The sequence below is a fragment of the Podarcis vaucheri genome, assembly GCF_965113315.1.
Source record: "Podarcis vaucheri genome assembly, chromosome: 9".
NCBI lineage: Eukaryota > Metazoa > Chordata > Lepidosauria > Squamata > Lacertidae > Podarcis > Podarcis vaucheri.
In genome coordinates this window covers 19332975-19358690 of record NC_138767.1, presented here as the reverse complement: position 1 = coordinate 19358690, position 25716 = coordinate 19332975, and the positions used below count along the sequence as shown (strand labels likewise).

The following is a 25716-nucleotide window of genomic DNA, read 5'->3' as shown; positions in this document are numbered from 1 at the left end:
TCCAACATACTGTATATAAAAACATAATAAAAATTAAAAGGTTTTCCTATACAGAATTTGCCTCCTCCCACTCCTCCAATATGTTGTTGGCTTACAACAAGGGCAGAAAACTTATTGCCTTATTGTACTACAACTTCCATAATTTCTGATCACTGCCCATGTTGGCTGGAGCCACAGTCCAATAAAATCTGAAGGGCAGCATATTTGCTATCCAAGTTTTGACATGCTGACAAGTTTTGTGAGTTGATTGTGCAACTTATTTTTCTCCCGTTGGTGGGTATGTGTCATGGGGAGTTCAGTTAGTTATTGGTCATATTCCTAACACTGTTTTATGTGTAAGCTGCCTTGTGGACCTATGCAGATCTCATATGGTTCTGAAGGTAGGATAATACATATCATAAATAAAGAAAATAAATAGTGACTGACATATTGGGGCTGTGGAAGGAGGAAGAGATTGGGAAGAGACATATCCATGCAATGAAAACATAGGAGCCTGGTAACAACATATATTTAGATTAGCTTGCAAACCAACTGGGTATAACCTGCCCTTTTTATGTATTTTGTAAGCAACCTAACATTTTAAGCACTTCAAAATTATCATAATCTTGTTTATTCCCAACAAAATTCAAGAAAGTTTTTATCCACAATATAACTATGTATAAACAATAAAAGCTGTAAGAAAGTCAGTAAATGTTATTATATAATCTATAGACAAACTAATCTGTACAAGACATCAAAACAAAATGTGATTCACTAGTTTCAAAGTTTCTGGAGAACAGATTTGTTGTCCACTACTTTCTAAAACCAACTGCAGTTGGAATTCTTTGCCCAATTCCTTGCCCAGAAAACCTCAGCACAACTCTCCCATATTTAATAAAAAGTATATTTGAAGAACTTAAACTTATGATGACATTATGTTCCCAGCTGAATGAAACTCCTTCTGGGTTTCAAAAAACCGTTTACCAAAACACCATCAGCGAAGGTTCAATTTTTATTTTGTGAACAATTTGATACAAAACATTACAGTACTTCAAATAAAAACAAGCAGAGAGACAAACAATATGGGCATTTCAAATAAGGCACATGTAAAAAAAAACCCCACACATCCAGTGAAATAGACAGGTTCTATATATATATTTGGAGGTAGAAATAATTACAAAAATATGGAACAATTTTAAGCATTAGCAGTTCAGTTCAAACTAGGATCCCATTTTAAAATTGCCTTGGTAAGATAGCTTATGTGGCATTTTATGCACTACATTTTTGTGGCAACTCTACTTTTTGCTTCGGAGTAGCAGAGTGGGGAGGAAAAGAAACTATACCATGAGTAATACAAGGAAATTACAAAAAGTTATAAATGTCCATACAAATGTTTTTAATAACAAGAAATTCTTGAAGCACCACATTTTAATTTCCCCCCTCAAATTAAAAAGATATCTACAACACTTTTCTTTATATTATTATTAGAGACCTAATGATGCTTTTAATAGCGTTGCTATATCTGCTGGAATGGCCCCTTCTTCTCCTGCAGAATAAAAAGAATGCATCAGAGGTGTATTTGTGAAGAAGCATTTCATGCAAATAATCAGCGTTCTACACAGCTAAAAAACCTGCAAGCAATAATAATCCATCCCCTTCTGCAACTTTGCTGACTTCTTAAGGTGGGGGGGTCCAAGTGACCTCAGATCAATTTGGGTGTTACATTATGACTAAGGACTAATGATGTAAAGAGTAGCTTGGATATGTACTTGCAAAACTAGAGACACAAACCATGCAAGTCTCTAGGTTTTGTACTGTTGTGCTGAGCCTGATACTATGCTTGCACAAGCTGTGATCCAATATGGTAGGTGGCACAGTAAAATATCAGGCCTGCAAGCATCTAGCATCCAGCTAGATGTGAAAAAGTGGTATAATGCTTAAGAAAGACACCAAAGCAGTGGGCTAGTATTCAAAATGCTACACTGAGCACACTACCCAGGCTCCTGCCTTTGGAAAAGTTTCAGATATCCATTAATCAACAAGTAATTTCTACTCTGGAAATAAGGTGCAAGGAATGTGTTGCGTTGGAACTGAATTCGCAAGTTTGTCCAAACAGCAATACGCTACTTGTTTTCCCATTAAATTCCTTCCCCATTAAATTCTTGTCCTTTAGAATTCTTATTCCAAAACAGTGTTTTAGAAGTATGTCTGAACATGAGAAATATAAGAGACCTTTTCCAACATACATTATATTTAAAGTACTGTGATGAATCTGCCATTGCGCCAGCTGTTAGCGCTGCAATGTGTTGACAAATTGGTGAAATTAAATATTGCTTTAACTGCACATTCTGCTTTCTTGCATTACTTTTTAACATCTTAACCCAAAAAGTCACAACTTCAACTGCCCATAAATTATTCATTTCTCTTCCCCACTGGTCTCCTGGCACAATGAACCTAAATATTGTATTTCTTTGAACTCTCTCACAGTTTGGGGCGCAGAGCTGCTTCTACTTAGCATATTCAAAATGGTACTGCAAGAGCTTACCTGCATCTGCTGCTGTCATGTCTTGTTCTAGCTTTAATTTCTGCTGACTAATTCTCAGCATGGATTCCTCTATAGTCCCTTTACTTATGAGCCGTATCACTTTCACTTCTCTTAAAATAAAATAAAAAGAACATGTTTGTTCATACAATTCTGTAAATCCCGATTTTGTCATCAGTGCTTCATTTCCATTTAAATTTCCAGCAGTTCTACAGAAAACAACAGTGCTTGCACGTTAATTATTTTTAATGAAGACTGTAAGTGTCTCATCACATACACCTCTGTGAAAAAATAATATTCCAATATAAAATTAATGGGAAATGAATTCAAGTTTTATCCAACACTATACCAGTTATACCAGCTTGCTTACACCTCTAGACACAAAAAAAATCTCTTCTAAAGATTTAGAATACTTGATGCAGTTTATCGTGGATAATTTATTTTGTTTACAACTAAAGCTTCTCCTCATAAACTAAAAACTTACCTAGTTTGTCCTACTCTATGGCATCGGTCTTCCGCCTGCTTGTCATTGTAAGGATTACAGTCAATGTCATGGAGGATGACCACATTGGCTGAGGTCAGATTAATCCCTAGACCACCGGCTTTTGTGGAGAGCAAAAAAATAAATATACCCATATCTGAATTGAACTCGTCTATCAGATGTATCCTACCAAAAAGAGAGAGAAAGCAAAGCAGTTTTCAGTATACAAGCCTTTTTTTGTTTTGCCTTCAACTATTTGAGCTGACACACATAGGTATGCTCAAGTCAAGCATGTTCACAAGCAAACCATTTTAGATCATACCCTATGGATATTTCTTTCACGCAATACGTTTCGATGGAATCAGTTCAGACATTCAGACTGCAATTCCATGTACACTAACCCGAGTGTGAACTCTGCTGGAACACAGTGGGACTTCATTCTGAATAAACATTGCTCTGTCAATTGCTAGTTGGGGTACAGAGAATTCAGCCACGTATAGGCTCCATGCTTCGGCGCTCATTAGTCATTTATATTATGATTTCCAGACAGCATGTCTACAGTTAGCTCAATCAACTGTACACTGTGTAATTATTATCTTTGTTTTAGGCTTTATAGCAATTATTTCCAGTTCCTTTCATTCTATGCATTATATGAAGGGAAGAAATTTTAACCATCTTGCTTCAAGAGTTTTTCATTAACTTGAGCTGTTTTATAGATCTCTAATTCCCAGTACCTCCCAGAATCAAGCTCGAATAGAGGCAGAAATGACTATTAGTTGGACCTAATAATGCTTCCTTGTGTTCTTGTGGAAGTTTCACCTACCTGTCTGAAATTTGTGTCTTTCCATCCAGCCTCAGGTATCGGTGCTGCTTATGTTTCAGAAGAACTTCTAGGATGTCTAGCATCATAGTAAATTGGCTGAACAGGACAACTCTGTCACCCTAAAGGAAGGAAGAGCAGCATTTAAGAGAAAACCCATGCATGCACCTGAAAGTTTGTTTTATACGTATCCGCAGAGTTCTGGCACTTGAACAAAAGCCACCTTGTGTAAGATTCAAATTCTCTTCAACACTATGGAACAATCAGGAGATAAACAGCATGCTGGCCTTTTTACGGGCTGCAAACTTACAAGTGCTGAGTAATGATTTGAAGCCATAGGCAAGACTGTACTTGGAGCAACCAGTATATTCGCAGTGAAACACGGGAATAGAGAGAAAATGCCCCAGGATTCAATGACTTTACCTTGGCTTACAAAGCACAACAATATGTTGTGATCTGAAGTACCACGTTTCAGCAGTTCAATGTGTATTTTAGATCTCAAGACGGGAAAGTTCAAGTGTTTTAAAAACAAGCCTTTATATTTCTTGTTTGACTGAGTACTCAACAGCCAACAAATTCAACAAATATTTGAACAATATCTGAGTCCATTTTTGTTACATAGGTATGCTTCCTACTCTTCAAGGACAATGGAGTGCCAATTTAGGGTGAAGGATGAAAACCTGAGTCCCTGCTGGCTTCCCCCACCTGCGGTCCTCCAGATGTTTTGGCCTACAACCCCCAACAGCCCCTGTCAGCATGGTCAATGGTCAGGGATAATGCAAGTTAAAAGTTCCATGACATCTAGTGGGCACCAGGTTAGAGAAGGCCATCCTATGCAGATACCAGCAAAGGGTAATTTGGGGAGCAGGCAAGAACTTTAATCAGGGTTAATTACAAGCCAAGGTGTTGGTGGGGAGGTGGAGGGGAAGGAATCTGCTGACTTCTGAACTCTGACTAGGGTTATTTCTGGCTCCCATCCATCCTCATATTGCCGGGAATTTGAGGTAAGTCTTCTGACATCCAAGCCTAACACTCAAACAGCTTTCTACAGGATTTAGTGACATTAAAACACAGCACAACTGATATCAGCACATTTATGTGTAAGATGTATGTTCTAGGATGTCCAAAATATACTTTTAGAACAAACCTTTTCTTTGAATTCAGACAAAATGCGCTCTAGTGTTCTAAATTTTCCCGAATCCAAAATTAGATCCATTTCAAGCTTGAAGTCATTAATATTTGCATACTGTTTACAAAGCAAATGCAATTCATAATCTGTCATCACAGACATATCTTCAAATATAAGGTCAGGGTTTGCTTCACAGTGTGTAGGCTCCTAAAACAAATAATCATAAATCAAAATGAAGCAAGCTATTTAGGAACTACCAATATTTCTTCAGGCTTTCTTTTATAAGTTTACTAATGGATTTTTGAGTGTAAGTGCTGTTAGAAAATTTTAGATACATTCAATAGTCATAACATGTTAGAACAAAAAGAATAAGCCTGACAATAGGCAACAATCACCTCCCTGTCCCACTCATCTCTCAGATAATATAGGGTTTTTTTGGGGGGAGGAGGGGGGGAACATGTGTGCCGTGCCTATACAGAAGGTAAAAATGTTTATGATTGTCTTTTCAGTAGAAAATCGGGACTAATCCTAGAGCTGGAGAAAATATTGTGACATTTGTATACACAGAGTTATAAAACTACCTACAGTGTGGTTCATATGAGTACAATTAGCTGTTGAAGAATTATTTCTCAGACCTGGCAGAATAGGGATTGGATTGGAATGGAATGCCAACTTCTGTACAAATGTGATGCAACCAAGAAATGGCAAGGCCAAATCCTGCCTTGTTAGCTATGTATACCACACATGCCTTGAAAACCATGCTTCCCAAGAGCAATCATAATCCAAACAGCAGGATGTGAGTTTACAACAAAGGTCAGAAAAAACAGTATTCTACGATGAAGTGGTGGCACAGGAGAAAAAGGGGGACAGTGCACTGCCCCACTCCTCCCTTATCCACCTGCTCAAGTGAAGAATAGTCCTTATGAGATATTTGCTGGGGTGTGAGTGAGAAGAGAAAGCGAGAGAAAGTGAACACATACAAAGTGTTATTGTTCTTTGGACTGTTTAATGTTATACTTACTTACTTAATTACACACACACACACACAGTTTAGAACTTCTTGTATCTGGGGAAGGAGGCTATTGTCCATCGAAGTTTATGCTCAATAAATTTGTCAGTTTTTAAGGTGCTACAAAATTATTTAGTCTTGTAACTTGGGGGAGGGGGATAGAAAGGGTTTGGCCTTACTGGTTTTTATTGGGTTGCATTTTGACATCTAAATATTGAAATCTAAATATTACTTGTGCTTTTCATGTTTTTGGTACATATTCAATTTCATATACAGAGATAAATTATTTTTAAAGTTTCCCATCTGTTTCCTCTAGTGTGGCCAGATCACAGAAAACTGGACCCTTTGTCTTGTTTCATTCCTCAATCTGTGACACGTTTAGAATTCCAGCAATGCTTTCCTAAGGAAGCTTTCTCTATTCTCTATTGATAGTTTGATACATTAAATGATATAATTTATTAAATGCAGGACACATAGTTGAACAATAACTATTTGGTGCAAATACCAATTTGTTAATAACCAAATTAAAATGCACCAAGAGCCTACTGGATTATTCAAATCCAACACTTTACCTTGAGCATAAGTTTTGACATCACTTTAAGTTTCTCTGCTGTAAAATACTGACGGTGAAGAAGAGGATGATTGGCCATTTTTCTTAGCTGCATCATGACATTGCCCATTTCTGAATTCTTTTCTAGGGTTAGAAAACAAATGATATATATATATGTCCAGTGGATATTTTCTATTAATATACCCACAACAATAGAATAGTTCAGTATTTCTGCTCCATATATGATAAAAGTAACAGAGGAAGATGTAAACACCAACGCACCATGACTGTCAATTGATTTCTTTAAGTAGCTGAACAGATCTTGGTATAGCTTTTCCTGTTTCTCAGACATTTCACACTGTTCAACAATATCTTTTTTGGGAGGCAGCTGTTTGAGGACCTGGTGGGATAAAACAACGTTTTGAATTATTTGGCTACCAAGCGTTTGAACTTAGACTTAGAACCAGCACATACTGCGCTGGAGGCTGTTCCTGTTCAAAGAAACCTGTGTTCAGGTGATTTAAGTTAGTCTAAAGCAACCAGTATAGGCTAAAAATAACAAAAACAAACCACCAAACATACCTCATCTTTTACTCTTCTCAGGATGAATGGTTTTATTATCTGCTTGGCATGTGCAATTCTCTCTTTTTCATATATACTGTGTTCCTCGGTTGCTTTCTAGAGAGGAAAAACATATGCTGAATTGCATACAGTGGATGCAATCAAGTTTTATGCTGAGAAAGAGTTTTACCATTTAATAAAAAGGAATGTTCTGAATGTGAATGTTTTGTAGTGAATAGTTGTGATTTCTAAAGCATTTATTATAGCTCCACTAGCACAAAACAGGGGTATTATGTGGTGGTATGCATGAAGACTACATAATGACTTTTTAGGTGGTCTGCAAGGATAAGTTATAAAGACAGCGCTCATTGTGAAAAATGTACATGAAAATCATAAAAATGTTTTTCAAATATACTTACTGCTTTAGAAGAGAACATCCTCCGAATTTCACTGGTGCTACTACTGAACATCCGTGGCATGACAAAATTCAAGAGCGACATAAGTTCTAAAAGGTTATTTTGCACTGGCGTCCCTGTTAACAGCAAACGGTTTTTTGCCTATTTTCATAAATAAATGAAAGCCATTAGCAGATATAAAATGAGATCATCTATTCAAAATGACATTTCAACAGGAGAATGATTTTACTGTTGAGCAATCAAATAGTCTCAAACTAACTGCAGTTTATCGTTACCCTTATAAACCCAGGATAGGTGTGCCTAAAGTTACAGCTTAATTTTGTAAAGCAAAAAATCAGGATGCAACTCATTTTAACACAATATTACTGACACAACACCACTTGAAAACCTAAGGCAACATTTACTAGAAAGTACCAAGAGTAGTAAAGAGCATCAAAATCTTACATTAATTGTCATCAGGTGTTGATAGCGAACAGAACCCATGTTTTTTAACATGTGACCTTCATCAAAGATTGCATAATTAATTTTCATCCGACGAAACAGACTGCGGTCTTCTGGACTGCTAATTGCACAGTTATACCTATCAAGAGAATGAACTATGAGCATATATCTCTAGATATTCTCTCTCTCTCTCAAACACACACACACACCCCTCATTCAGGTGTTCTACTTCTGTGTAAAAACAACACATGAGGAGAGGGGAAGCAAAGACTAGTGTGTCAAATCTGCTCCCATTGCCCTCCACGGATTTTTTTTTGGGGGGACTTCTTCAGCAGGGGACCTTTCCTACTTGTGTATGTGTCCGACAATATGGTAGGCTTCTAAATAATGGAAGAGGCCTTCATTAGTAGTGCAGGAGTCTTGCTTCAGAAATTATTCTTCCAATTCATGGAGGGTGGATGGGAACAGAGCTAGCATGATTGTTCCCATCCCTCCCCCAATGCATGTTGATTTAACACAGAAGGGAAAAATTGAACTACAAATACAGTATATTCCGACATCCAGAAAGGCCAGGAGACACTGCTGTGATAACATAGGGTTGCGTTTTTTCACTTAGGCAAGTGAGTTTGCAGTGCTACAGCACTGCTTTCAAGAATATCCTCAGTTTTCATTTCACTTCTCATGCAATGCTGTAGCACAAAACGTAGAACAGTATTTCCATGACATGAACAGAGCTCATTTCCTACACATAAAAGGATACTCCCAAGTGGTAAATTGTGTATTGAGTGCCAAGACTGTTTTATAGTAACACTCAATAGTCTGCACACAACTCTGAAATTAGGATCAAATGAGGAAAGTCTAAACCCAGCAATTAATTGTTGTATATGAATTGTCAACTATTACAGACAACACCTCTGCATGCACTTACTATATACAGTGTGGTTAAAAAGACTGATGTTGCTAAAATACCGTCTTCCTGGTTTCCCCCAATGCCAAATCCTATAATGACTTTTTTACTCAGTCTTAGAAAATACCCAACATTATGAGCAACAATTTATTGTGTATGGAGAAATATATTTTATATAGCACGTACTCCTGGAGGGAAATACGATATCTGCATGCTCTGTACATAGCCAGGTAACACACAATGTAAGCCCCTCTGGGACCCCTGTGAGTGGGGAGGGGTTGGAGCACAGAGTGCCATGAGAACAGAGGTCTTTTCGCTGTAACAATTTCCCCCAATGTAACGTTTCTTTTTCTTTTCCCCAAAGGAGCGAACAATAAACATTTTGTTATACAGGCACCAACCCACTTGCATGCAATCAGCACCCACCCTGTTTTCGGTGCTGCAAAGGGGCGGAACAGGGTGGACTTACATGTGTCCCGCTGATCTGTGTGGCAGCCAGGAGCACAATCCCTGTGCAAGTGGAAAGCTGCCTGTACAGAAGAAGGGGAAGGGGTGCCTGTGGGGATACCACTGGAGTAAAAAAGCATGTTCCATGTGATCCTAGGCAATGAGAATCAAGCTTATTCCCATCTGTACAGACCCGGCCTGGTTTCTGCATAGGTATGTTTGGGACTTAGCAGATTTAAATTGAACAGCATGTGGTATAGTCTGAAAGAAGTGCCTGATTAGGAAACAGCAAGTGGCTAAATTTCACACAGTCCTTGTACTTACGTTGTCACAATGACATTGAAATCTGCAACTTTATTATGGATATCCATTCTGAGATGCCTCCTGTCTTCTTGCGAGCCTAGACAGAAATAGACTTCATTTTTCCCCAATTCCAGAGAATGGCTTTATAAAGCCTCAAACATCTCTGCAATTCACAATGTTGTTTAGGGAGTTTTGATACCCACATGTAAAAAGTCGTACCGTCTGCATTTTAGCTACAAATGTTTTATTTTAAAACAATATAATTTCTTACCGTAATAAAATAAAACTTGGAGTTCAGGACACCACAGGTTCACTTCTCTTATCCAGTTATCTGTTTTTTTAAGAAATGAATTAAATAATTACAGACGTATGCTATGTGTACATAGATTAATTTTAGTCCCAGTTTTGTTTTTACTAAACTACAAGTCAAGAAAACTGTGTGGATTACAATCGCTGTTGTACAGCCAAAAGAGTGGACTTCATTGAAGAACACCTTAGTTCAAAACCCCACTAAGCTCTGAAACTCATCCAGTGTCGTTATCTCTCATCCCAACATATCTAATTGAGAGTTTAGTTGGGGAAGCACTATTGTGTGCTGCCCTGCGCTTCCTTGAAGAAAAAGTAATATATACACATAGATATAGTAATGCAATATATAGTATACATATTTACTTGAAGTAAGCTGCTATTGATTTTTAATCCCGCAAAGCCTGTTTATAATTGGAGCCTTAAAAAAAAGAAAATAAATTCCTCACTTACCTATTGTTGATGCAGGCACTACAATCAAATGTGGACCTACATCACCTACTTCGTAAAGATATGCCAGAAATGCAATTGCTTGAATGGTTTTTCCTAAACCCTGTGTAAAAGTTGAGATAATTTAAAATAAAATACTATTGCCTTTACAGTACTGATAAAGTTAAACAATGAAATGTTAGCCCATAATATTTATCAAGCTAGTTTTGGGTTTTAAAACTGGAAAACGGAGGTTTGTATTCAAAAAATATTATGTTGTTAAACCCTACTCTTTAAGAACCGCGTAACCAGGTTTGGCTGACTGAGGCAGGTCAAAACCTCTGGTCCTCACATTATCCATCACATAGGAGCCAGCAAGTGGTTTGAGTACATAAGCAGGTACCATTAGTATACACCCCTTGACCTTAGAATAATAGAATTGTAGAGCTGGAAGATCCCACGAGGGTCATCTAGTCCAACCCCCAGCAACCAACCTTGTCCCTTCACAGGCCTTCCTCTTAGGAATGGAATATCACTAGCCAGTGAGGCAAAGGTTGCCCAGTATTCTCCTGGGATCTAACTTGAGGAGTCCTATGGAGACCCCTGTTCCTCCTGGTGAAGCACAAGGTACCATTTGAGCCGCTCCCCCAATATCTATCTCTGCCACTCAAGGTTCTCTGGCTCAGACCTGGGACTATGCTTCATAGAATCAGAGAACTGTAGAGTTGCAAGGGACCCCAAGGGTCATCTAGTCCAACCTCCTGCAATGCAGGAATCTCAGCTAAAGCACCCATGACTTCAAGCTCAAGGGAAGTAGTTGATCATTGGAGGAAGGCTCCACCTGTCCCAAGGACTCAAGCAGGGAGGGGAATGGACATAGTCTGTAACCCCTGGCAAGTCTCAGAAACGTTAAAATCACTCACTCCCTTCTTGCTAGCAGCACATAACCGTATTACCACCCACTGAACATCCCCCTGCCCAAGAGACAATGAAAACTTAAAAATCATTTTGGGGCAGCAAAGAATTTCTTTCCTCATTTTCCTTCTAGAACAGCACAAGGATCTTTCTCTCCGATGCCCAACCATGTGCATGTATGATTGCTGCTATCAACACATCCTGATTCATTTGTAACGGCTCAGCTATTAAAACTATTGGAAAACTGTGTAACAGGCCACAAGCTAGTTTCTCCTACTAAACACTTTGCTACTGAGTAGCAGAAGCAAACCTTACCATTTCCTATTCCATTAGATCGCAGTCTTCCTAGTTAGCTAAGGTAGCCTCAGATAATTTGCTAACACTGGCCATGCAGTTATAATGTAATCACTAGTTGAAGTGATAATAATGTCAACTTACCATTTCGTCAGCTAATATGCCATTTAGCGAATGCTTGTGCAAAAGTGCTAGCCAATTTAAACCAATCTTCTGATAAGGCTTCAGCTCCATGCTGATAATAAAGAAGAAAATGCACCATTAACACTCATGGAAACTCAAATCTAATGACCTGATGTTTACCAGAAATGTAGTACAGGACTTTTTAATATAAGGTATTTGGAGCTTTTATGTTATTTGGCTGGCTTGCCTTTTTTTCTGTCTTTCATTCGGGATGTGAATGTGTGTTCTGCCCATTAGGGAGGGGGTTCTAAGCATCACTATTTTTCTTCTTCTGTGAAATAGCTATTTAGTGGTGCTCATGACAGTTTTGATTTCCAAAGGTACTTGCCAAAAGGTTGGGGACCTCTGGACTAGCTATTCCAACATGCAATTTTCACAAGGAGAGAGAATGAGGGTAGTGGTTTTGCTTCATATGGATAGGGCACCATGGGTGCTGGACATTTTTCAAAACCAGTCTCTTCATCTAGACTTCGAGGATTTAGAACCCAAACTTCTAGCAACTATTACATACACCTTTCTTTTATGGTACTTATGTAACATTCACTTAAGAGCAATCCTACCAACCTTGAATTCAGAATGGAAGGCTGATCAATGTTCCATCCGCTTCCACTATCTCCAGTGATCCTCGTCACTTGTTTGGTCAGTTTATTTGAGATCTCTTCACATTTGTTCATTAGCTGTAACACGACGGCTCTCTCTCTTAGTAATATTTTGCAGTTCCATATAATATCTTCTGACAACCCATTGGTCTTGCACATTTTTGTGAACTGTGAGAGATCATGGGGGGGGAGAGCGGGGAGTGCAGAGAGCAAGGCATTACTCAATCATAAAGACAGCAAAATCAAACTGAGCCTGTTTGGTGTTGTTGTTTGGTGCCCCAGATTACTCAATTATTCTTCCAAAATACTATGATATTCATTAATTAAAATTGCAATGGTAGGCATACATCTAAAAGCTTATGAAGATTTACTTATCGGTAAACACATTTTTATTACTTCGATATTTTGTTCCAGCAACCCTCCCCACATAGAATGAGTTCCTTCTGAGCAGGCAAAGGCAATGTGAAGATGGAAAACTCAGCTGCCAGCTTAAAAATGCTTGAGATTGAGACAAAGGAAAAACAGGTAACGTTGGAGTTAGAAGGGTGGTGGTTGGGTGATTGTCAGATCGCCTTTGCCTTCATTAAAAAAACCAAAACTGGAATAGCATGTTATCTCCATTTTCTTGCCCACACAAAATATGAATGGGTGGTATTCAACTAAGTTTTACTCAGAGTAGAACCACTTGAATTAGGGGACCTCGTAACTTAATTTCAATGGGTATACTCCAAGTAAAACTCAGTTGAATACCACTCATTGTGTATATAATCAGAAGTTTGATCATGCATTTTTAGGGTGAGCTATCTCACATCAAGAAGCACAAGGCCTTCCATATCAGAGTTCCACCCACAGGCCACTTCTATCAGAGGAAGGACTAGCAGTCCTTCTCTTTCTCCATTTCTGCAGCTCCTCAAAAAGCTGTTCTAGGACAGTATAGCTGTTGAGGGGCTGCACTCTTGCACTCTTTTCTCTAAAAAGGCTGCCTCCTTCCCCTCTTTCTCTTGCAGGTGTATCCATTGTTTCGGAGTTATCTTCTGTTCATGGAATGGGATATCTGACTCCAACCCACTCAATTTTCCGACACCAATATCATTTTTAGTCATCACGTTTAGAACATTGTAAGAAAACTGAAAATCCATGTTTCAACAGCAGAGGGCAACACAGAGCTAAAGATAAGCTGGACTACATTGAAATTGCTGTACTATACTTTTTTTAAAAAGTGTGTATGGTTTTATTTATTGTGCCTGGCTGAACTCCAAATGAGAGATGAAGGATCTTTATCCACAAACACAAAAAAGCCTTCAAAACAATCTCTCTCAATTAAAAGAAACAGAATTAATGTGCTACTGAAAGTATAACGGGGCATGATTTTTGCACCTACTCATATATTTTGAAATATAGCATTAGATACTTTAAACAAATCAGCTTCTGTTCTTTCTAGTGTATCTTGATTTCAGTGAGGCTTTTGACAAAATCCTGCTTTTGTGGAGAAGCTGGTAAAATGTGGGCTGGGTGAAGTAACTGTTAGGTGGATTTGTAGCTAGTTGACTGATTGAACCCAAAGAGTTCACTTATGGTTCCTCGTGATCCTGGAAAAAAGTGACAAGTGGAGTACTGCAGGGTTCTGTTGTTCTTCAATGTCCATATAAATGATTTGGCTGAAGGAACTGAGGGGATGCTAATTTAATTTGTACCCGATACCAAACTTGGAGGGCTAGCTAAAGCCACAGAAGACAGAATAAGAATTCAAGATTACTTTAACAGATTGGAAGACTGTGCCCAAACTATCAGAATGAATTTCAATAGGGGGAAAATGTATGGTTCTACACTTAGGCAGGAAGAACCAGCTGAACAAATAAAATATGGGGAACTGGGTTTGCCAGTAGTACATGTGAAAAGGATCTAAGGGTCTTCGTAGACCAGAAACTTGATATGAGTCAACAGTGTGAAGCAACAAAATGTTAATGCTATTCAAGGCTGCATCCAAGAAGTCTAGTCTTTGAATCAAGTCTTCCAAGTATTTGTAGATGGCCTCTCTGATCTGCTGAAGGCTGTGCCACCAGTTTGCAATGTGGGTTGTTGTGGCACAAGACAGACATGAGTAGTTACGGCCTTCATGTTCCTGCATCTCCCTTGCATGAGAGAGGCCCTTTCAGTGTCAAGATAATCAACATGGACAATACTTGTCACAGATCTGGCTACAGTTCTAAGACTGCCTCTAGCAGCAGAGAACCACCCTCCATACTTGTTTAAACAGGGAAGTAATTTAAGGATATGAGGAACAGAATGAAAAACAAGCTAATATTTTCCTAATCCCAAAGCTATAATAGCCTTTTGTCGGGCTCACTATTGCAAATGAGTACAGTAAAGCATCTTAATCTCATGCATAATGTGTAAAATGAAAAGGTATTTTTGTTTTATTTTGCTTTGCTAGGATTGCTTCACAACCATGGCTTGCTTATAAAGCCCATTCAAAGCATTCTGAAAAATCACCATGAGCTAAAAAGGAACTCCTCTAATGTTTCCTTTGTACTAAAAAAGCATGGCGTAGTCTATACTTGTGACAGAATGAGGTGGTAGAACACCCAAATCCTTGAATGACCAGCTCTCTCTGCATTAGCCTACAGCAGGCTTCCTCAAACTCGGCCTTCCAGATGTTTTTGGCCTAGAACTCCCATCATCCCTAGCAAGAAGGACCAGTGGTAAGGGATGATGGGAACTGTAGTCTCAAAAACATCTGGAGGGCCAAGTCTGAGGAAGCCTGCAAGATGGTGGCACATGCAGGCACTGCAGCTGAGTGCTCCATGGAGAGGAGTCAGGGTTTGTTAGGACGAATTATTTATAGCCGACACAAAATGCTGTATTTAATTATGGGGTATCAGAGCTTCGAGGGGGTTAACCAGGCTGGGATAGCAGACTTGTTGGTTTTTGAATGTCTGAGGCAGATTTTTCCAATTTCGTTGTTCTGTATGGGACAATGACAATAAAGATTATCGTATCGTATCATATCGTATCGTATCATGGGAAGCCCTTCTCATTGCTCCACCATTAGGACAAATACATTTTCTATGTTGGCACCCTGACAGTGGAATATCCTCCTGCAGATGCATAATGGCACTGACACTTCTGTTCTTTTGGCACATTGGTTTGCCCAGGTGCCTTTTTTTAGGGGGGGGGGTAACAGCTGCAAGTAAGGCATCAAAATTGTGATTTGTTGGGTTGCATCCAAAGAAGTTGCCTCATTTGTACTTCTTCTCTCTCCCTCACTCCCCCTCACATTTGTTCAGTGGTTTTCTTCAACCACCACAAGTAGATTTGCAAGGGGAGGTATGGGGACATGTGGGGAGAAACCCCTGTACTAGGAGGATGGCTTTGTTATATAAAACCCAGTATTTTGGTGTTTTTGGAAGCTGTGTTAAATTTGCTTTACTTGTACAGTTGTTATACTGTTTTACTGTACTGTAACCGACCCTAGCATGCATGATGAAGGGTGGCTAAAAGTTTTCTTATAAAAATAAATAAAATGAGATAGATTGAGCCAGATGGGAGAAGAATATTTAAAAAATGATACATATCAAGAACCCCCAGCAAGCAAGCTAATAAACAGTGCAGCGGTCTTAAATTTCTGACTAATCTATTTGCCACTAATTTCTATTAGAAAGGAACACCTCGTTTGAAAAGTGCATTTCTGTACATTCAGGGTAGCTTGATTTGGCTGTTGTGGTGAAGTCTTTTTGAAAGTAAGTTTAAACATCAACAGAATACTTTGGAATTTAAACAACACTGAACCACCAGGAGTAGAAAAGCGTGTTTGTTTGTTTGTTTAAAAAAAACCCCACAAAGTTATTTTAAACAGGAGATTAAAAATTCTATTAATTATTCTAAATGCCTAAAGCTCAGGTTGGCATAAAGATAAAACTTATAATCTTTAAATAACGCACCTCAAGTGAAACCATCTGCTACAAAAACCACCCATTTTGTTTCATGTCAGATTGTTAGCATCTGTTTCCAAGTTACAACAAGAAGAACCTTCAGCTGTTTTCCAACTTGAGCCTCATGAACAATATGATAAGCAGTTTATGCAAAAGCTGCTCAGGTTTATCCATTTGATAAGTACAACTGCAATCGGGATACAATTCAACATTTTAAAGTCCCACTACCAAAGGACCTAGAGGGGCCTATGGGGCAGTACTGGGCAAGACTTGGTTTAGGTCAGTTTCATAGGTCTATAGTTAACTGCAGAGGTTGTCTGAGACCCAGGGCAGCAGTCTTAATTAGAGTAATGTTATAAACAAAACAAAAAAGGCAGCCGGCCCCTGGCGGGTCCCCCTGCCAGCTTAATCCTCTGAGTTCTGGGGCAAATGTACCTGGCTGCCTCCCACCCACCCACCCTCCCACTGCACAGATCTGTTGCCCTTTCTGAATGCCACTGGTTCTTCCAAGGTTTCTCTCTTATTATTATTATTCAACTGAAGATGTAAATTCAGCTTGGGGACCTTCTGCATGCAATGTATCTACTGCCAAGCTGCAGCGCCCCAACCTATAGCTAGCTTGAGCTCAATACTTCCCAAAGCTTGTCTATGTCTCAGAAGTCTTTGAATCAAGCCCTCAATCTAGCCCAGCTCTATTCTTTCCAATGAGATCTGCAGAACGAAGGTCTCTGTATACACATTTCATTTTAACCTGTGATTGCCGGACTGTTAGGGAGAACTGGCTCGTGCATGCATATTGTCTAACAGAAAAGGTTTCACATTTTCGATCAGGTGTTTTTTTGGGGGAAGAGTTGCAATATACACGCTAGTTTCACAAACTTCATGCTTCCCCTCCCCCACTCCCCCGGAAGAGTAAAATAAGCTACAGGTAAATATAAATAGTTCAGATGAGGTCCCACTACTCTGTAATAAGCACTAATACCCTTTCACAAATTTTAGACACGTCTTCCTTATATAAGAGTATAAGCAGGCAAAATGACCTGCACACAAAAGTGTTCTTCCTCAGGAGAGAACCCCTTCTGTTGGAGGAAAGGAATTTTGGATATAACCCAACATAGTTACCGTATTTTTCCATGTATAAAACACCCCCATGTATAAGACACTTCCTATTTTTGGGGACTCTGAATTAAGAAAACACCCCTCAGCACTACCCGTGTATAAGACGAACCCCAATTTTAAACCTAATTTTTTGGTTTAAAAAACCTAGTTTTATACACGGAAAAATACAGTAAATAATGACTTTGCCGCTAATTAGGCACATTTCCCACTAATTAAATTCATGATTTTACACACAGATTAAAGAAGCCTAATCTAAATTTACAGTTTCCATGAATTAAGGTATTTCAGACTATGAAGGAAGCATGCAAATTTCAAAAACATGGACTAAATATGGAAACTCTAAAATAAAATTAAATACTTCTAACATGTGCCTTTTGGATGTAGACTAAAACTGTTTGGTTACCTTTTGCATTCAGCGAAATAAAGCTAGAATTAAACGTGTTTCAAGATAGCATTACTACTAAGTAGCAAAAACGTTTGGCCTGCTCTGCATAGTTGGCCTTAAGCACATTTAAAAGCTACTCCTTCCAACTTTCAAGATCTCCAATTTGCTGCATTTTATTAAAACTGTGGGCATGTAGTTACAGCAACTATGTAGCTCTCTGGGTGCTGACAAAGAGCTCTTATGAAAGGGATTGTTTAATACAAACAGGCCCACACAGCTTAATTGTATGGAACTATTTCAGAGGATGGCAGCCCTTTAGCAATTACTTTTGCAAAGAATCTGTCTCGGCGAAGCTCGACATGTTTCAGAACAGACAGATGTTCTGTTCAAAGTCAAAGGCTTCAGGCAAAACAGTCTCCGAAGCAGCATTTCAGTAAAGCTGCACTTCTGTGAATTTGCGTACTCTTTAAAATATAAAAAGTTTGAAAACTTGACCAAGTCATCCTAGGAACTAATGATGAAATGCACCATTATTTTAAAAGACCACTATTATATATGTTGTGCACAGCATATATAATAGTGGTCTTTTAAAATCAAAACAAACAAAACTGAACATATACATAAAAATGCAATTCCCATCAACTCCCCCCCTTCACCTGATAATACTACTTTAAAAAATACAGTCGGTACAACACCTAACTGTCAAAAGGGCCCATTTACTACTATTTCTCTAAAACCACATCAAACAGAAATCACAAAGTTAAAAATACTGCAATTCCACAACTTTTCTTCTGAATTATTAGCATTTTCAAACACAAAATCAGACTGCTCTGCCTAGAGGCTATTCACTTTCCTGGAACATACATAGCTCGAAGCACACAATTATAGCAAACATTTGAAAAATAAATAGTCCAACGACTGGGAAACCATACCAAGTACTCACCATTAGCTAGGTTTTATTCTTTCCTTTCCTATGTTAAGGTTTTCTGACATTGCTTTTGAAAACTGCAAGCTATAGCACTCCATAAAATGGCCACATTGCTCAGCTAATAAAACCAGTGTTAAAAAGACAGAGCATAAAGATTTAAAAGGAGGAACAACCACCAGAAAAATCATCAAAGGAACCGTTTCTTCAGTGAAGCTTAAAATATCCATCCTGGCATCTTCAATCATGGAGCAACCCTGGAAGGTGGTTGCTGATTCTCTGAAGTAGTTGCAGCAGAAATTCTGCCACATTCTTGCCTTCTGCATGGTTTCTCGGCTGCAGCAGATCAGAACAGGCTAGCAAACAACAGCTTCCCAAATGAAAGCTCTAAATTCTTCTTCTACAGTGAAATGAACCAAGTTTCGGTGCTCAAGAGTGAGTGACAGTGTTGCCAGCCAATCAGCTTGGGTTTTTCAGGAAAATCACCCCTTAATTCATTCAAAATTAGGTCATCTGACACTATTTGAAATGCTATTGGCTTAGAATGAGCATAGTGTTTTAGCCTAATCAGGAAAAGGACACCCATCTATGTCTTTTTGGATTTAAGGCATCCTTGACTATATTACCTGCTGTATATATTTTTTTTAAAAGAATGAATGCAGACTTACCAGAGCTTCCCAACTATTAAAGGGACGGAGCTCTATTATCTTCTGAGCCTTTTTCTGAGAGCACTGGGGGATCAAAGTGAGTTCACCCAGTGAAGCATCTTGCAGGAAACTAAGAATTTTAGTTTTGTAACCATCCTCCATCACATCATCACTACCACCATAGTCCTCATCAAGGGAGCTGCCAGCTTCCGAAGCAGACTCGTACTCCAAATCTTGAGAGTCCCTTTTAGTACTCCAGATTTTTTTCTTTTTATCTTTCTTTCTGAAGCCGTTCTCAGTTCGTGTGGAGGATTTCTCTTTCAGCTTCACATTAGTGTCATTCTGGCGATAATGGCTGTTATTAACGGAGACCCCCTTTCCATTTGAAACTTCACTTTTGGAGGGGTATTGGGTATCTGTATATGCATTAAAAAAACAACACAGAGAGAACTTACAAGAAGACAGTAATGATGGGGGGGAGCTGTACAGAACCAGTGCCTACTTTATGGAATAAGCTTCCATTTCCATACTCAAAAACATTTTATCCAATATTTGGCACTATTCCCATTACTGCATTGTGCTGCTCTGATATCTGACAATCATAACAGAACATTGCACAATCCTATTTAAAAGCTTAAATATTATTGTTAGTATCACATAAAGGTGGAGTAACAGACATTTTCTTCTCAAGCTCTAAATAAATATTAGCTGGTTAAATCAGGACATTAAACAGCCATTGCTTTTCATTAATGTCTTGCAGAACATTGCAGAACCTGTTGATAGTTTTAAGCAAGAAGTGTTATTTTGTACCCAAATCTGTTTTAATGTAATGACGACACATTCAGCAACAGTAAACATGCCTGTATTGCTTATTTAAAACACCTTTTGCAATTCTGTACTTTTAAAGACATCTTAGTCATGAAACATTTTCAGTATCTCAAATTCAGTTCTTCTGGAAATAAGGTAACTAAGGCTGAAATCCTAGCCCCATTGAATTAAATAGGACTTACTTCTGAGCAGACATGGCTTGAGCTGTCATGTAACTAAATATCTTGCTACTTTCTAATATTTCATAGTTGTAAGAAATATTGTTTAAAGGAGAGTTAAATAATTCAATTATATTAGAAGAATTCACTGTAAAACAGTAAATAGCTCCATAATAAAAGGGATTTGTATTTTAGCCTTGTTAGGGAAGTCAGTTTAGCTATTTCACCTATTATTACAGTATGAGCATACAGTGGTGCCTCACAAGACGAAAAGAATTCGTTCCGCGAGTCTTTTCGTCTTGCGATGTTTTTTCGTCTTGCGAAGCACGGTCCGTCGCAACTGCGCCTCTTCAAGCGGCTTAAAAAAAAAAGCGCAAGACGTTTTCGTCTTGCGAAGCAAGCCCATAGGGAAATTCGTCTAGCGAAGCAATGCAAAAACGGAAAACCCTTTTGTCTAGCGAGTTTTTCGTCTTGCAAGGCATTCGTCTTGCGGGGCACCACTGTACATTAAAGAAATAAATAGAATGCAAGTAGCAGTACATTGTTATATTTAACAACAGAAGTTGAAAAGGGTATTTTTCAGACAGATCACCACCTCTTACGCTGTCTCTAGAGAGGCTTATCTTTTCGTTCTTCTAGACTTTTTAATTACAAAGGCTACTTTTATCTGGTTCTTTTAGGCACTTGAACCAAATTATCTTTTTGACAGTTTTAAATAGTTTTAGCTGCTATGTCTAAGCTGGTTCTCTAGGTTTCCCTGCTCTAATTTGTATTAATTATAATTCTTTTTACTGTTTAAACTGTGGGCTGCTTTTTTATTTCCAACAGGTCTATAAACCACCCTAGGGAACTACATTATATGGATGGCTTACAAATATAACAAGCACATACATTCCTAAATAAAAGTTGGTAATGTGTATTTGTGGAACACCTACCATGGAGTCACAGAAATTAATTCAGTTCACACAAAACTAAAAATAAAAGTTAAAGGAGTCTGCTTGCAGATGCCATAATAGGTAATGAAGTGTGTTCTAATGTAGCAAGGTCAGGATACCAAAAATGATGAGCTATGGGAAGCTATTCAACTTGTACTTTTCAAAGAGTAGCTCCTCACACATATGGCAAATTGCTTTTAAAAATGACAGGACTTTGTGACATTGTGTGTTTGTGGGGATGATGGAGAGTTAGGTGTGTAAGTATGCTGCTCAAATGAAAAATTCTACTAGGCTGCTACAAGTTCCTGTGTTCACGCAAGTATTTGGATCCTGGCCTCAGGTTTTAAATGTGCTCATCATTTTATAAGGTACCTTAAATATTACACCTCTATTTAATGAAGTGTTAGTAATGCAATTTTTAAAAAGAGAAGCAAGCAGAACACCAGCAGTAACATGTGAGAACTTGAGGGGGCATTGTACATCACTGTTCAACACAGCACATTCCTAAGTCACCTGCTGCTAGGATAAGCCAGCAGTTTCAAATTGTTCAAGTGCTTAGGAGAAGGGACACCCCACGCCCATAGTACAAAAAAATATCTGGTACTACCCATTTCTGGTTGTTATATAGCACACTTCCCATGGTTACTGCAGAAATGCAGCAGCTGAAGCAGCCACAGCAGCTGTGGTAACAATTAGGGTCCAGGATACTGACATTTCACATAATTCAACCAGCCAGTGACAAGCAGAAAGGCAGGAAATATTTTAAAATAAACAAATTTGTTCCAGTATTTCTCTTGTTATTTGCAATTATCTTCCAGACACTTATAATCAAGATGCTCAAGCCTAGTCTCTTTCCCAGTTTCTCAGTTGGTACATAAATTTACTATTTTAAGCAAATTACTATAAACCAAAACACTTTACTTATATAAAACGTGATCCGATTTACAAAGGTACTGAGCCATGAGAAAATCACTGTGTTTCCCAAAAGTGTCCTAGGGGAACTTCGGGAACTACCTCTAACACAGAGCAGGGAGGAGAGACATGCATGAAAGCACTTGCACATGCATATAAGGTCCTTCTGGATATCGGCCTAGGCTTGGAATGCAAACACATTTATTTGGAAGCATCACTTGGGCTTTAATCCCAAGGTCCTCTAGCTAAAGCAGAAGGTACCCTTGGCCACACAAGCCTTCCTGCACAGCTTCCTATGCCCAAAACACATAACACCAGTCCTGAAAGACCTACATTGGCTCCCAGTATGTTTCTGAGCACAATTCAAAGTGTTGGCACCGACCTTTAATGCCCTAAACGGCCTCAGCCCAGTATACCCGAAGGAGTGTCTTCACCCCCATCGTTCAGCCCGGACACCAAGGTCCAGCTCCAAGGGCCTTCTGGCGGTTTCCACAGCGAGAAGTGATGTTACAGGGAACCAGGCCTTCTCAGTAGTGGCGCCCGCCCTGTGGAATGCCCTCCCATCATATGTCAAGGAAATAAACAACTATCTGACTTGAAGACATCTGAAGGCAGCCCTGTTTTAATGTTTGATGGTTTATTGTATTTTAAATATTTTGTTGGAAGTCACCCAGAGTGGCTGGGGAAACCCAACCAGATGAGCGGGGTATAAATCTATTATTATTATTATTATTATTATTATTATTATTAGGACAGGAGTCTGACTGGGAGGGAAGGAAAACCCCATTGTGTAAATGGAGCAGAAGTCAATAAGCAGAGGTCATCATGAAATCACTGTACTATTTTTGAAGATGCCCCCAAAACTAAAATAATCAGCTTTGAACACAAAATCAGACCAAAAAAAACCTCTCATTCAACTGGTAACTGCAAAGTATATTCTAGAAAAAACAACGAATTGCAGTCATTTTTATTGTTGTTGCTTTTCTAGCGATTTGATCTGCTGATGGTGTTGTTTTTTTAAAAAAATCAAGCAGAGAATATGTTGGTAGAACCAAAGGCTGGGAAGAAGCTGGTGGCGGCAGCAGTATATGGCAGCTCTCTAGCAGGGATATGAAAGTCTACTTAAATGGCATCAGCGATTATCAACAAGACTGACTTGAAAGCTCAGGAAACAGTACATTTGAATGTCAGAAGTAGTGCTTAGTAACAATCAAGAAAGGGAGGATGTGGAAAATGTTGCATCCTTCTTGGCAGTGCGGTATGGCAGTCTCTATTAAGTATTCTATAAAGAATTAGACAGGTTCCTTACATCAGTTTACAATCTAAAATATTTTAATTGTAATAGCAGCAGTACAATGACATTAAAGCAGGATTAAAGTGGCTGGTTGAAATATGCAGAATGCTTACACTGCAGCTCCACTCTTAGGGACAAAGGTTGCTGCCTGATAGTAAGCCAGATCACTGGTCCATCTAGCTCAGTACAGTCTACACTGGCTGGCAGCAACCCTCCAGAGTTTCAGACAGGAATTATTTTTTATTCCCTACCTGAAGATGACAGGAATTGAACCTGGGACCTTCTATATGAAAAGCATGTGTGCTGCCATTGAGCTGTGACCCTTCCCAATCTTAGATCCCTAGTTGGGGAGGAAAACACGAAGGAAAGAAACAGAAAGAATGGCAGGGACAGAGAGCAATGCTGCTAAGTTGCTTCTGCTCATATCATTTTGGGCTCTTCGTTGCATAGAAAAACCTCCATAACTAAAGCTTCTCCTGGAGTCATTTGTGGGAAGTCAGAGAACATTTCAGAGTGTTGCTTGACATGAGTGAGAGACTGCAAGCAGGAACAGCAATTTCTGAAATCTGTCTAGGACAGGCATCCCCAAACTCGGCCCTCCAGATGTTTTGGGACTACAACTCCCATCATCCCTAGTTAACAGGACCAGTGGTCAGGGATGATGGGAATTGTAGTCCCAAAACATCTGGAGGGCCGAGTGTAGGGGTGCCTGGTCTAGGAAGACCTTAGGCATGCATCGACAAAGCTCTCACCAAATGATAAGAGATTGCAGGATTTAAAATACATTGCAATACTTCTGCCCACAATGGCTCCACAGTTGTCACTCAAGCCTTTTATCACTTAGAGTTTCTCAACTTTTACTCCATCACAGAGTCATTGATAGTAAAAGCTATATTCTTATATCAGCATCTGACATGGTCATTTTTTCCATTTAAAAATATTTCACATATTACTTACAACAGGACATGTAACTCCTTGGGATAGATAAAGCCTGTGTGTGTGTGTGTGTGTGTGTGTGTGTGTGTGAAAATGAAATATTCTTTACCCTCATGATCTTCCATGAATACTTTTAAAGATTCGAAAGCTTCCTGAAATATCCAGTTGTGTTCCCGAAGTACATCTCTCAGCTCCTATTTAAGAAAAAGTCAACAGAAATCCTATGTAGTCACAGAATTAACAGCCTATGACTAGACAAACATCTATGCAGATTAAAACAAAGAAGACAATCAAGGAACCTTCTCATTTACAGCAACTATGAGAACATAAAATATACACTGCAGCTACTACTGCCCAGTACAAAACTGCTCCTCACCTTTACATTTTATCCAATAATTAAAGCTGAAAGTACTCCAGATCAAAAATTAGCAAAAGTACACTAGCTTCAAATTCAAGAATGCCTCACGTTATTTCTTTACAACACTATCTTCTACGGTAATATTAACTGTCTATTTCTATTCTAGCTCATAATGTGGATTGACTACTGAATCTATTCCTAGATTGCTCAATTATTAGACATACTATTATATATATTATATATACTAACAATAAATCCATTCTCCAAGTGTCTACCCTTATGTAGCCAATATGACACCATTCATGTAGAAGAAGAAGGTTTCAGCAGGCTTGGGGTAATCCCAATTTTGGCAGAGGTACGAAAGACTTTAGAAAAGCTTAAAGCAGTGATGTCCAAACTTGGGCCACCAGCTGTTTTGGACTACAACTCCCATCATCCCTAGCTAAGAGGACCAGTGGACAGGGATGATGGGAATTGTAGACCCAAAACAGCTGGAGGGCCAAGTTTGGCCATCACGAGCTTAAAGGGAGGTTGATGAGCAGGGAGGGAGGATAATGGAAAACTGGGGATGGGGGAGAATGGAATGGAGTATCCTAAAAAAAAGTACATGGCTGGCTGACTGGCAGGCACTTTGACATGATCAAGTCACTTAATCTCTTTTACGCAATTCCAAATTCCTATGCAAAAGGAAGAGAGCTAATAACAGTAACTAGAACGTAGACTAATTTTTGTATGAGGGTTATATACAACACATTTTTGGCTGAAGGTAACATACCTCTTTATCCAAGCTGGGAAATTCTTTGTGCAGTTTGCTTACTAGATTTTCACGCTTTTCCCATTGATTCTCAGGACTCTGCAACTACAGTTCGGAAAAGATTCATTTATTTTAGACTTATCCTACACCACTAACTAGACAACACACTTGCCCACTGAATGGAAAAGGTAACTTGAAGGAACCACAATTGTGTGTGGTCCA

At 38.8% G+C, this 25716-nt stretch overlaps 1 protein-coding gene across 2 annotated transcripts in view; it reads right to left on the bottom strand.

The window, feature by feature from the left end:
- Positions 1 to 979: 979 nt before the first annotated feature.
- SMARCAD1 (SNF2 related chromatin remodeling ATPase with DExD box 1) overlaps positions 980 to 25716 on the bottom strand; it is a 47127-nt gene continuing 22390 nt past the window's right edge. Inside the window, exons 7-24 of one of the 2 annotated variants that reach the window (XM_082236353.1) lie at positions 25516 to 25599; positions 24492 to 24576; positions 19341 to 19735; positions 12277 to 12479; positions 11674 to 11764; positions 10345 to 10444; positions 9857 to 9916; positions 9607 to 9682; positions 7932 to 8067; positions 7491 to 7628; positions 7093 to 7188; positions 6793 to 6910; positions 6533 to 6654; positions 4970 to 5158; positions 3826 to 3944; positions 3006 to 3188; positions 2525 to 2634; positions 980 to 1525 (exon numbers count right to left, since the gene is read on the bottom strand). In XM_082236353.1, the coding sequence (XP_082092479.1) occupies positions 1464 to 1525; positions 2525 to 2634; positions 3006 to 3188; positions 3826 to 3944; positions 4970 to 5158; positions 6533 to 6654; positions 6793 to 6910; positions 7093 to 7188; positions 7491 to 7628; positions 7932 to 8067; positions 9607 to 9682; positions 9857 to 9916; positions 10345 to 10444; positions 11674 to 11764; positions 12277 to 12479; positions 19341 to 19735; positions 24492 to 24576; positions 25516 to 25599 (2367 nt within the window). In that variant the 3' untranslated portion in view covers positions 980 to 1463. Of the gene's footprint in view, positions 1526 to 2524; positions 2635 to 3005; positions 3189 to 3825; positions 3945 to 4969; positions 5159 to 6532; positions 6655 to 6792; positions 6911 to 7092; positions 7189 to 7490; positions 7629 to 7931; positions 8068 to 9606; positions 9683 to 9856; positions 9917 to 10344; positions 10445 to 11673; positions 11765 to 12276; positions 12480 to 18690; positions 19082 to 19340; positions 19736 to 24491; positions 24577 to 25515; positions 25600 to 25716 lie in introns of those variants that run through there. The other variant, XM_082236354.1, reaches the window with a different exon arrangement.